This window comes from Antechinus flavipes, chromosome 4 (assembly GCF_016432865.1).
Source record: "Antechinus flavipes isolate AdamAnt ecotype Samford, QLD, Australia chromosome 4, AdamAnt_v2, whole genome shotgun sequence".
Lineage (NCBI taxonomy): Eukaryota > Metazoa > Chordata > Mammalia > Dasyuromorphia > Dasyuridae > Antechinus > Antechinus flavipes.
Genome location: NC_067401.1, coordinates 260,776,792 through 260,790,767, shown reverse-complemented (window position 1 = coordinate 260,790,767; position 13,976 = coordinate 260,776,792). Strand labels below are relative to the sequence as shown.

Below are 13,976 nucleotides of genomic sequence, written 5' to 3'. Positions count from 1 at the left end.
CTATTTATTGAATTTATCCTTATGGTTGAGGGGCAGGGGAATAAATGTTACACTTAATAGTTTTGTTTTGGAACAGAAAAGATTTCAATTTATGGTTTGGTTCTACTGAAATATTCTGATTGGGGAAAAACATTTAATAATGTGTGCTAATTTTTTGAACCCATAGTTAGACACCAGATTTAACTTAAGAAAAAAAAGAAGTCTGAAAAAAAATCTTTATTTTAGTTTTTCTAGTATTTTAATTTTTAAAATTTGGTGTGACTTAAAAATGTACTTCAAAATGTATAAGATTTTCAAGGAAATGTTTTCTTGGTTGTCCAACCTAGAAAGCCAATGAGTGCATATGTGGGATGAGTTTTTTGATAATTTTCTTTTAAAACAAGTTTATTTGTTCATTGTTCATGTTTTATAAAAAGGGAATTGGGATTAAACTTAACTACTTCTGTTTCCATTCAATGAGAAAGTCCTTTTTAGCAATCATTTAAAAATTCTTTTATTTCTTTAGGTCACAAGATTTCTGTTGTGAGGGATGTGGCTCAGCAATGAAGATTGCCCTGTTACCTTTGTCATCAGGAAGTAATTCAAGTCAGGCTGATCAAGAAGCCAAGGAACTTGCTAGACAAATCAGTTTCAAGGTAGACTACATAATGAATTTTTAGAAAGAATTCTTCCCATTTTCTTGTCAGGAAGAAAATATATTTATTAGGGTTCTATAATAGTGTGTTTGTATTCTTTAGGAATAGCCATACTTATACATTTGGAACTTAATTTCTAAATTAATGCTATTTCACACTTTTGTCTCTGAATCACTTAATCTTTAGTTGCTCAATTTGGCACTTGATCATTTGTTGTTTTGCCTCGTGTTGCTATAGCTTTTATTTCTAACTAGATTAAGATGAAAAGAGCCCTGGATTTAGTCATAACATGTTTAAGCCACCAAATTAGAAAACTGAAATATTGGAATCTACTACTTAATTAGCTGTGTAATCTTTGGCAAGACACTTAACTTTTCTGAGTTTATTTCCTCATTTGCAAAATTTGCTGCCTAACATATAATTTTTCTGGGAATTTGATTGACATTATATTGTGTGAAAATGCTTTAAAAATTTTAGGTGACATTATTATCGGACACATTCTTTGGTATCTTTCACAATGCTGGACACATAGTAGAGTTCTGTAATCACTAAGCATGAATTGCTTTAGCCTCCTCTGTACCAAGTGTTAGTTGTACACAAAGACTTTACAGTCTTATAGAATATCAAAAACAAGAATTTTAGGTAGTTAATATAGAAGACAGAGATTGACAAGGGGTAACATAGATGAAGCTAAGTTGGGCTGAAATAGGGAGTTTTATTTTAGGCAAAATTAAATGATTACTTCCCTATTTGTGTAACATATGAACTTAGTTTTATGTGTCTTTTAAAATGCTATATAAGACCAATTATATGAAAATTAAAGTAGTTTTTATGTAAGGGCTCATGGACATAATTTTTTATAAGATATATCAATTTTATAATAAAAATATGAAATTTTTCCCAAAGTTGGAAGAGAAACATTTAATTTCTCATCTGCTGCTGTTCATTTAATATTTAGGTTTTTCTTTTTAATTTTATTTACCAATACAGCAAAAGGTGAAGAGCAAAGTATAGGAAAATATACTTTAATTTCATATTATAACAAGTCTTAGGAAAAGGGGGATGAGAGAAGGATAAGAATGACAAAAGAAATGGAGAGGAAGAGAGAGTAACAGAAAGGGAAAGTAACAGAAAGGAAGGGAAGAGACAAAAATGGAAAGAGAAAAAAATCCAGAAAGGGGAAGACATTGAGCTATAAAGAGAGAGGAGAAATGGACAAGAAACTAAGATGGGGGAAAGGTAGAGAGAGACAGAAAAGATACATAGAAGAAAGCAAGAAAGACTCCATAACTTCCAAGAGAAGTGAATTGTATAAGTTATACCTATTGGACTACTTAGAGCACTTGCTTATCTGTTTCTTCATAAAATAGTAATTTTTCTTATTTCTTACTAGACTACCCCACCTATTTGATCTGTTCTAGTACCTTGTCTCCTTTCTTACTCTTCTCTATTATAGTTTCTATTCCATTTTTTCCATCTATGTTTTGTTCCATCTGCTCTGCCAATTTTTCATATTCTACCTACCATCTCTGACACCAATCCTGTGCTAACATGTAAAGAGGAAGAGTTTAGGATTTCTACCACTTTAGTTGGCCCTCACCTGTTGTTTTTTAAAAAAAGTTTTATTGATGTCTTTATAGATTGCAATCATTTTCTAATAGTTTCCTTCCCCCCCCCCAAAAAAAAAAAAAACACAAAACACAAAACTTCTCCAACTGTGTCTATCCACATCTATTTTCTTCCCTAAAGCCTTAGTTTACCAAGAGGAGAAAGAAGACTCTTTCTATAGCCTTTTGAAATCATTATTGGTTATTTTACTTAATCTGAGTTCTTCTACCTTTTTTGTATTTTCATTTATGTTATAGTATATGATTGTTTTCTTCCTCCTGTTTTGTTCCATTGGCATCTATTTATGTGAATCTTCTTCTTCATAAGTGCCATTTCTTAGCCTAAAATGGAATGCCACTACTGTTCTCCATTAAGCAGATGTTCTTTTTGTTTCTTGAGGGTTTTTTTGCTACCACAAAATGTGCTGTTACAAGTATTTTGTTTTATATATGGGAATTTTGTTTTTGTCTTTGACTTCCTTGGTGTAAAACCTAGTAGGATTGCTGGAAATGAACAATTAGCTTTGTTTTCCAGAATGGTTGAATGAATTCACAGCTTCTGCAACAATTTCTTCGTGTTTTCTTGACTTTCTGTTGTAACCCTTTAAACATAATTTTTGTCTTTTATCATTTTTGCTAATTTGAAGATAAGATTTTTCTGTTGCAATATTCAGTAACCTATATGGTTACTCATATTTTGAATTTCTTCTTTTGAAAACTGTTTGCTCATGTCCTTTGAGCACTTATCTATTTGAGAATGACTCTGCTCATTATATATTTTAGGAAAAAACACAGATTTCCCACCCCCCCATTCTACAGTCCCCTTACTTTAGTTATATTGATTCCAATTGTGCAAAAGTTTTAAAATTTTGTATAAGCAAAATTTTTCATCTTTTATAATTTCCTTTATCCATTATTTAAAAATTTCCCCTCAGCCAGTTTGAAAGATATTTCTCTCCAGTTCTACCCTTTTTTAAAAAAATATGGCTTTTTTTATATCTGATTTTATCTGAATTCTGCCTTCACCATCTTCTCTACTCGTATTTTCCTTGCTCCCATTAAAACTCATGAGGTGCTTAGCTCCTTATGCAAAAACTGAGTTTCTCTTTTCTGTGCTTGCTATTCTATGAGTAAAATGCTGAGTTGTGATCCTTTTGTGAGGATTTTTGGTAGTCTTACATTAAGCAGATGTGATTGACAAACTTGATTTAGGAAATTTAAACTTGAATCCTAAACTTATTTCCCTTTTTTGTTATAATGTGGGAGTGGTAAAAATGATTATTATTAGGTAGTCACACCTAAATACCATTTGTCTTAGGAACAACTGAACTCAGTAGATATATATAACTTTTCGTTAGAGTGCTATGTAGATATATTGTACAAATAAATACTTATTAGATCATTTTAGGCATATAGTAAACAAAACTGTAGAACTGAAGTAATGGGACTTTTAGAAAATTATTAGAAATGAGTTTGTTATGTGATTCTGTCTAAGTGGAGTACCTGCAATAGTTGATCATATTAAAAAAAACAACAAAAAGTAACATTCCTAAAACTCTAGTCTAATGAAATAGCTACTTACTGAGGCATTTGAATTGATATAACAGATGTTTGCCTTTTTCCTATCCTGTTGTTCAAATCTATGTGTATACCAAAGCCCCATATCACATACACCTCTTTTTTTTTTTTTTTATTTGGGTGAGACAATTGGGGCTAAGTGACTTACTCAGGGTCACACAGCTAATAAATATGAAGTGTCTGAGGCCAGATTTGAATTCAGATCCTCCTGATTTCAGGACCTGTGCCATCTAGCTACTCCTTCACCCTCTCTTTAAAGCATTCTTTAGCTATCCCATTTCTCACTTATTATATTTTCCCTCTCTATTGTAGATAGCCATTATTGACAGATTAACATTTAATAGTTTTCTGTTATTTCTTTTTTTTTCGTTCTTACTTCCCTAATTAGATTGTATTTTCCAAATATGATTATAAACACTGAAGAGGATTAAAAACAGACAAAATTAAGTTTATGGATTACTCTGCAGTTTTTCTTCTTTATATATATTTGTGTATGTGTATGTATATATATATATTTTTTTTTCTTCTTCTTCTTCTTCTTTCAGGCAGAAGTCAATTCAGCTGGAAAGCCTATCACTGTGCCAGATTTAAAACACTCTTTCTCCTTAAGTGATCCACAACAGGAAGGTAGATCTTCAACATTCCAGGATACAACAGCCAGTACATCGGTATGACTATTATTTCATATATCATTATTATTATTATTATTATTGATATCTGGGTGTATGGGAAAGAACATAGATTTGGGAAGCAGCTCTAGTTCTGCCATTAACTATTTACATAAACTTATATAGGTTACTTTTCTCTCTCTGTTTTCTCCTCTATTAAATGGAATGAGACTAAATTATCTATAAAATTCTATAATTCTGTAATCCTGAACATCCCTGGTGTTCTAGGCTCTGTGCAATGAACTAAAGGACGTGAAATGTTTCTATTTATGCTTTAAATAGATTAACGTCTTTTACTTTTTTGTACCTAGTTTCACCTACTTGGTTAATTAAAGCACTGTGCTTATGTTAAAAATAAAGGAATGACTTTATTCTCTGTGGTGGCTAATTAGTTCCAAGTTTAACAGACTGCATCTTTAATCTTAATCAGCTATTTTATTAGGTTTATACCCTAGATCATGAGGATAGGGTGAATATATAAGCTCAACTATAGTTGTACTTGTTATTCATATTTCACACTTATATTTTAGAGTTCTCTATTATTCAAAACTTTGCTTCAGAAATCTTGAATTCTGCAATTTCCATTCCTGGCCTTTTCTTCTTTCCCACCCTCTTATATACTGAATCTCTTCTTTGTCTTCATTGTGAACTCTAATTCCTTGAACCTTCTCTTTTATCCCTGTTCATTATCACCATTTTGACTACACTTGCCTCCTTTCTCAGCTTGAACCTCATTATCAACTATTTTAATAATATACACACCACTAGTTCATCCTCTTTATTGTCTTAACATTTTTACCTTGCCAAAACCTGGGTGACCTCTCCTTTCAATTTATAGGTTGCTAAGCAAGGTTAAAGAATAAATCCTATAATTAAGCTGCTTGGCTCTCTTTTATATTCATATTACCTATTTCTGACCTAAGTAGACTTCACTGCTCTGCTGTGTGACTGCATTTTTATTCATTTCCTATTGGATTAATAGCCAGTTTTCATATTTACTGTTCCTAACCTTGTCTATTTTCTTCAAGTCTTTAGCCATAATCTAGCTTCCCTGAAGCTGAGCGCATGGCTTCATTTCATACTTTACAGAAATTTGAGCAGGTACAGTATGAGTTCTCACAACTTTCCTTCTCAACCTCAAAATCTCTTGTCACCTTCCTTTCCTGCTTAGTTTTTCTTTCTGAGAAGGAAATAGCTCCTTCCCCAGCCAAACTTTTTCTGTTCTTTTGTTCATTCTGTCATCTTCTTTTTGGGATTTGACTCCAATAGTCTCCCCTTTGAATCTTTTTTTTTTTTTCCTGCTTTAGTGCCTCCTATTTCTATGATCCTTGCTCATTTCCCTTATCCTAAAATAAGCTTTCTTCAATCTTATTACTCTCATTAAATCATTGTCTTTTTTTTTTTTTTTTAAATCTCTTCACTGCTAAATTTATCAGATTAATCTGTACTTGTTACCTGTACTTTTTATCGAGTTAATTATGCTTAGGAACAAATTCTTTACTACTATGGGAGAGACAAGAGAGCTATGAGATTGAAATTTACATTTAGCTCCCTCTACTTAAAGATTAAAGTTCATGTAAAGATTTCTAACTATTCAATGTAATGTAAAAGTCCTGTGAATTCAATTTATAGCTCAAAGAAGGGGTCAGGAGCAGGCCAGCTTCAAAGGAAAGGAACATCAAAAAGGATTGCAGTTGTTGTTCTTTTCTGAAACTATTTTATACTCTTGTTATCAGGACAGAGAGCCTCTTAAGCTAAAATAACACTTTCTAGTTTTTTCCAGAGGCTTCTGAAGGTTAAGTTTATTGCTCATTTAAGAATTAGAGTTCTTTATGTCTTTATCAGATCTCATCCCATAATCCCTGGAAACCTGGCTTCTGTTCTCCATTCAATTGAATTGAAACTGATCTACAGAAGGTTATCCTTGAACCCCCTCTTAAAACTAAATTCAGTGTTATTTTCTTAGTCCTTATTGTCTCCCAACTTTTCTGCAGCATTTGTTGCTGTTAATTGCTTATTCTTTCTAAAATTCATTCTTTTCTTGACTTCTTTGACATAGTGTTACTACTCTAGTTTTCTTTCTAAACTCTCTTTTTCTCTCTTTAAAAAAGAGAAATGTGTATTTCCCCGGGTTTTGTCTTTTGTGCTTTTTTTCCCCTCTCAGAAATGTCTTTGATTTCTTCCATTCCTATAATTTGAACAATCATCTCTATACATCTTGTCTTGACCTGTTCCCCAAGCTTTGGTCTTGAATGTAACTTATTTCTATATATCTTTACTTGGACATACCCAATTTAAGGCTTTAAAAAAGTCTGAAATAAAATTAATTATTTTGCTATTCCTCTTCAATCTTGTCAGTTTTCCCTTCAGAAATTCCTTTGAATCTCTTTTGTGTCTTCTCTCCATTTTCACTACTACTTCACTACTTTAGGTGAATATAGGAAGGGAGAATGTTCTAAACATAGGGAACAGCATAAGAAAATGCATATAGATGTAGGAAAGTGAAGGCTATATATCAGAAATGTTGACTCGTAGTTCAATTTAGGGGAAGTATAGAGTTAGAAGAAGTAAAGATAAGGTTGAGAAGTAGGTTGATAGCCCATTATGGAAAGCTTTGAGCCTGGAAGAGGTTTGGATTTTATTCACTTAGGGAATTACTTAAAGGTTTTGAATAGAAGACCATCAAGAAATAATCTGTGCATAAGGAAAAGTCATTTGGTACCCATATAAAGGGATAAATTGGAACACTGTAAGACCAAATTTAAGTAGGCTAGTTGGAGGCTTTTGTAATAATTAGTAATGAAGACTTGCAGTGAGTTGGAAATAGGAAGAATGGCATAATGCTAGAAATATGGAGGTTGATTATATATGACTTTATGTTGTGTGCTTTCTAGAGCCCCCTAGTTGGGGTGCCAAAATAGACTATCTGGACTAGCTCTCTGGAGCATCTCAGAACCAGCCTGAGTCCTTGGTCTTAGTGGAGGAGTGATGAGGCAAGACTCCCGTGGATGGTCAAAACATGAAGTCCGGATATTCCAAATTCTCTCAGCCTTGTATGCCCTAATACCTTTATATAACCAAAGCAACACTGCTCATAGGCTAAATGTGCCACTACATAAACAACTTGTCTTTTCCACTTGGTATCACTCTGCTTTAATTACAACACAGTTTGTCACCCCCTCCTTCTCCCCTCCCCTCTCCTCCCCACCCTCCCACCCCCCTCACCCCACCCCCACACTTCTCTGGAAGGCTGAGAGCCCTTAGGGGAAATGGGGAGCTGAATCAGACGTTGTCAGCAGGTTCCCTCTGGGCTGAAGGGTCTTATATCTTATCCAGAGTTCCCCCCCCACTGTGGCCCTCTACAACTTTGATTGATTGGATTTAGGAGATAATATAGAAGAAAATCAAAACAAACAAACAAACAAAAAAAAACAAAGATAATGATTATGCGTGAATGAATCATAGTACCATTGGCATGAGAAGAAGTAAGGAAGATGAATAGATTTTAGGGTAAAGATAAAAATTCAGTTTGCAATATGTTGAATTTGAGGTAATTGCAAGACATCCAGATTTTTAAGTAAATTAGAGCTAACATTATGTAGTATGGTTTTAGAGTGACATCTCTTAGATTGTGACTCATTTTTTGAATAAATTTTGTCCAAAGAAATTGGTTTTGTACTCATAGGGAGGTTTCAGAGAAACTACCTTGGCTATCTATTGGCAAGCAATATCTTGCCAGTCCTTGTGTTCTCGATTTGCTCTCCTGTCTATGGTAACTCATCAGTTTTCAGTCAGGGGAAAAAAGTATATGGGATTAGGAGTTGGTTGGGAAATGTGAAACAAACAAGTTGTTTTAAGTAAGCCTTGGTGATCTCAGGCTATTTCACTATATTTATTTACCATTCTGTACTCCGTGTTAAAATCTACTGAATTTTCAAACTCCATTAACATTCTGTAGCATTTAGAATATTTTGTGTTCATGTTGAGGAAGTAGAGAATTCTTATAAAGTATTTTAAGCTATGCTAAGAAAAACACTGTGTGTGTGTGTGTGTGTGTGTGTGTGTGTGTGTGTGTGTGTGTGTGTGAAATTTGGGTATTAGAAAAAAATTAAATTCTTCATTTTTGTATCTTAATCTAATCCTTTGCTCCTAGTAAGCATTTAATGAATGTTGTGTTGCATTGGATGACCTTTTCTTTATTCAGTTAGGTTAGTCCTTGGTCTTCAGTTATACCATCTCTTTCTGGATTAGCAGTTTTTTCATTTTGCTGGGTTTACCAAAGCTTGTTCATAGATTTGAGACCTCAGAATCAATACCTCACCATGATGAGTTGAAAATTTATGCCATAAATATAAACAGGAACCTCAATGGATGAGCAAGGTTGAAGAGTCTTGTAGCAATGCCCACATGGATACATGAGTAGTGAAGGATTTGAAAGTCTCCATTATACTTTTATTTGCTTTCTCTGAATTATAAAGGTTTTCTATCATTTTTATATCAGAAAATTTGTCAGGAAAACAATTATACACTTGCCATATCTGTTATTTCTTAAAATTAATTATGGATTTTATTGTAGTTATTTATAGGAAAAATGAGATTTTACCAAGTCACTGAAGATACATGTAGTTTGTGTTTTGGGGAGGTGGTTATGTGTCCCCCGGTTTTTCCTCTTTTATTAAAAATGACATTTTCCAACTGAAACATAAGAACACAATAGTTGTTAAGGCTGGAGCATTTTTAATAGCCTATTGGTCATAGCATCATATCCATATTTATTGGATATAAATTCTGTTAGTAATAGCTAACGTTTTCAGTAGCAGTATTTTTGAAATAAAGCATACTACCATGTTATTTGTCTGCCTTTGGTATCTAAAACTACACATAATAACTATTTTTAAAATGAGATTCCAGCCTGTATTGAAATTAACAGGAAAAATGGAAGGAAAATAAAATACAATTTTCAAAGGAAATACTTTTTTTTTTTTGCCAATGTCTCTTAAGCTTTATTTAGTCTTACTAAATATCTTTTTCTTTAATAATAGCTTATTATTTTTCAAAATACATGTTAAGATAATTTTCAACATTCACCCTGGCAAAACTTTGTGTTCCAAGTTTTTCTCTTTCCTTCTCCTCCTCCCCTCTTCCCTAGACAGAAAATAGTCCAATATAAGTTGAACATTCTTCTAAACATAATTCCTTTATCATGCTGCACAAGAAAAATCAGATCAAAAGGGAAAAAAATGAGAAAGAAAAGAACAAGCAAATAACAACAACAAAGGTGAAAATACTATGTTGTGATCCACATTCAGTTTCCATAGTCCTTCCCTTGGATGCAGATATTTCTCTCCATCACAAGTTTATTGGAATTGGTCTGAATCACCTCACTGTTGAAAAGTTCATTGAAGTTGATTATCATGTAATCTTGTTGTTATATACAATGTTTTCTTGGTTCTACTTACTTCACTTCACATCAGTCCATGTAAGTCTTTCTAGCCTTCTGCTGATCATTTCTTATAAAACAGTAATATTGCATTCATATACCATGGCCATTCCCCAACTGGTGGACATCCACTCAGTTTTTGTAAATATTTTTCCATTTCACTTATATAGTTTATTGACATTTAATTAGGCAAAATAATTCCTTATAGTTTAATTTCATCTTCATCAGTGATATCGTCACTTTAAAAAAAATTTTTTTGCAAGGTAATTGGGGTTGTGACTAGGCCACCTGAATATCTTTATGTACTATACAGAATTGTTATAATCAGAGGGCTTCCCTTCATATATCATTTCAAATTATTTTCATTTATAAAAATTCATTTGAAAAATTAAAATTATTAAAATAATAATTATTAAAAGAGAACCTAAAACCCTCTGTGCTTATTATTATAAATTGTCCTGCTGGATTACCAATGAAGAATATAAGTCAGAGACAAAGATCAGGCTGAGCTTGTTAACCCAATTTTCAAGCTATTCCTCTAGCAACAAGGAAACTAGTTTTCAAAGCATGAGTCTTGGTCAGAGAAGAAAATCATCTATGTGACATGAGCACAGGTAGCAGAAAATAAGGGAGCCTCTCTTTTAGGCTTCAGAGTTTCTGTTACCTGTACATATATGTTGTATGTATACATACAATCCTGTTACTTGTACATTAACACCTAAAAAAAATTTCATTCACTTGCCAAATCTTGTGGGTTTTTTCCTCTACCATATCACATATATCCCCTCTGTTCATTTATACAATTGATACTCTTATCCAGGCCCTAATATCTTGCTTGCATTTTTCATTGATCTGTCTACCTCAAATCTCTCCCCACTTCAGTCTTTCTTTGCCAAAGCTCCCAAAATGATGTTCTTAATTTCATTCCCTTTGCTCACCCTCTCAGCAAACTCCATTGGCTCCATAGGATTTCCAAGAAAAAAATTTTGTGTAGAATTGTAAACTTTTAAACTTTTCACAAACTGGCCCTTGTTGCTGCTTAGAAAGAGATCTGACATTCTCCATCCTAGAGCTCTGTGATCCATTTATACTGCTGTTCTCTTTGAGTGCAACACTTGATCTTTATTCTCTGTGCCTTTGCTTTGGTTATTCTCCTGACATACCTGGTATACTGTCCCTCCTAACCTTCAATTTTTAGCATCCTTGGTTTCTTTAAAACTCAGCTAAAATGCCACCTCCTTCAGAAGAATTTTTCTGATTTACCCTAGCAGCTAGCATCATCCCCTTTTTATGTATGTTGTCTCACTCATTAGAATGTAAGGTTGAAGGAAGGGACTCTTATCAAATGAAAACTATATAAATAGCTTTTGAAAATCTCAAAAGAGGTTTTAATTTTTTTTTTTTTTTATAAATGCTAGCTGTTGTTGTTTTCTTTATGTTCTCAGTGCATAGCAGTGCCTGGTACAGAGTGAGCACTTAATATACTCTTATTGATCAATTGAATATTTTTAAGACTTGATTGGCATGAGGAACACTGATACAATAAATAGTACCACATCAGAAAGTCTTAAGCTAATACTTGAATGTATAGGAGCATGTTTTAAATAACATATAGTTTTTTAATATTCCTGTATATTTTAATCTTTTTTAGCTATTCTATAATTTAAAGTGAAATTATTTTACCATTTTCATATAAATTTTACATAATAGTAATTATATAATCTGGCCATTATGGAAACTGCTGAGACCTCCTGGTATTGGGCCAGGGCAGCTGCTGTGAGAATAAGTACTATATAAATTCAGTGAGAATTTATTGTCAAATCCCAGATAAGCTATGTTTTTAGCAGTGAGGGGGCGAGGATTGGTAAAAATTTTAAACACGTCAGAAAACGCCATGGCCATCTGTTGCATCTTGATACAAACTTAAACTTTTTCTAGTCTTGTAGGAAATAAGAATGTCTCTTTCCCAATAGTGAAGACTGTTTCTTTATTTTACCCTCTTTACCAATTTTCTTATCTTTTCAGGGACTGAAGTCCTAAATGAACTTTTGTATTTTCTAAAACCCGCAAATAACTAATTCTTCTGTTACTGAAAATTTATTGACAAATATGAAAAGATTGTCCTCTAAAATGTCACATTTGTAAATTTGTTATTTAGAACCAAAAATTTCCCTAGAACAAACTAACTCACAAGATAACTATTTAACCTATAATATAGCTAAACTATAAGGTTCCTTTTAAAAATGAGTGCAGTAGGCTAAGTGATCTTGAGACATCTTTCAGCTCCAAGATGACACAATTTTAGTAGTACTAGCTCATTTGGATTCTGAGAGCAGAACACATAACGAGAAGAAGAGAAATGTTTTTTCCTTGGTTTCCTTGGAGCAGTGCTAGTTCTAGGCAAGATTTTGATGTAGGCTTAGTTTATCTTTGCCATATCCTCACCCCTTTTCTCCACCCTACTCTTACCCCTTACCTTATATTATTCTTTACTGCAAAATGCTAAGAATCACTGATTTGAAAAAGAACAGGTCTCAGTCTATTATGTATCTTAAAGGGGAAGCTTCTTTCTGTTATTCAGCTTAACAAACATTTATTAAATACTTGCTGTATGAAAGGCATCATGCTAGGTTTTGGGGTAATAAAAACGATTAACAAACTCTGCCCTCAAAGAGCTTACATCTATTGATAACTGCTTAGGAGGCCCTGGTGGTAGATAGTTTGTGAAGGTACAATAGTAAATAAGACTGGAAAGATAAGTCAGATTTTATTGTAGAAGGTTTTAAATGTAAAGTTGATGTGTTAATGTTTTATCCTAGAGGCACTGAGGAGTCATTGAAGATTTTTGAGAAGGACATGGTCAGATATGATTTGTAGGAATATGAATTTGGCATCCTTTGTGGAGGATACATTAGAGAAAAAGAGAATAGATCCAGGGAGACTAGTTAAGAAGTTCTTCACATAAGAGATGATGAGGGCCTGAACTAGCTCATTAAGTTGAAAAAAATATTAAGACACAAGGTATATGGTGAGGGTAGAATGGTAAAGACTTGGCAGCTGTTTTTACACAGATTGAAAAAAAGAGGGAAATATAAAAGCTGTCAGCATTGCTTCAAAGTTGTAACTCGGAATGATTTGGAAGGATGGCACATTTCCTAACAACTAGTCATTGAGCCTCTGCATAAAAAGCCCTTATTTTGATATGGCTCTTGTTAGGAATATTTTTTTAAAAATTGAGCCAAAATATGCCTTTGCAATTTCCTCTCATAAATCCTGGGTTCAAGTAGTACACATATAGTTCCTTACCTAGAATAAGTTGGCTACTTAAGATCATATTTGTAGAGCTGAAAGGGCCCTGAGAGGTCATCTTCCCAACTCTCTTCTTTTATAGATGAAGAAACAGTAGGCCCACAAAGAAAAGACACTAGTCTGGGCTATGCAGGTAGCCTCAGGGCTGAGCTAGGACTGAATTTGGGTCTGGTACGGCCATTATCAGAACCCTTTTCACTGTACTGGGCTGCCTCTAAGATCTGAAGATACTATCCATGTCCTTTCTTAGTCTTCTCTTTTCTAGCTAAACTTCCCCAGGTACTTTACACAAATGTGTGGATGACCCAGTTTCTAGTCCTCACCAACCTCATTTCCTTTTTTGGATGTACTTCATATTGTCATTGGCCTTCCCAAATATTACATAAAGCCCTCATGCTGCATTGAACATCCTCTCACTATCAACTTTAAAATGTCATCGAGTTCTATCCTCTCACTTGTTCCAAGGTTCCAAAATTGCCCTACTCTTCAAAATCACTTTTAGTGTAACTTGGTCCTAGGAGGAAAGTGGTTTAAGCATTCCCATTATGTGAATAATTGATAACCCTTTAAAAATTCCAGTGATATTTGAATTTTTAAGAGGGGCTATTAATCCCCTATTTACAGAATGTTGATGAATATAACAAAATCAAGTTAAAAAAATTAAGGCCATGTAAGGAAAACATTCGGTAGTAGGTAGGTTATCACGAAGGCAGGCCGGTTAATTGTCTCCAAGATCAAA

The 13,976-nt window shown here is 33.4% G+C and overlaps 1 protein-coding gene across 3 annotated transcripts in view; it reads left to right on the top strand.

Annotated features, from left to right (window-relative positions):
- The window catches only part of UBE2J1 (ubiquitin conjugating enzyme E2 J1), a 45,830-nt gene that overhangs the window by 27,274 nt on the left and 4,580 nt on the right, over positions 1-13,976 (top strand). For all 3 annotated transcript variants that reach the window (XM_051997389.1, XM_051997391.1, XM_051997390.1), the window contains exons 6-7: positions 506-635; positions 4,366-4,488. In XM_051997389.1, the coding sequence (XP_051853349.1) occupies positions 506-635; positions 4,366-4,488 (253 nt within the window). The remainder of the gene's footprint in view (positions 1-505; positions 636-4,365; positions 4,489-13,976) is intronic.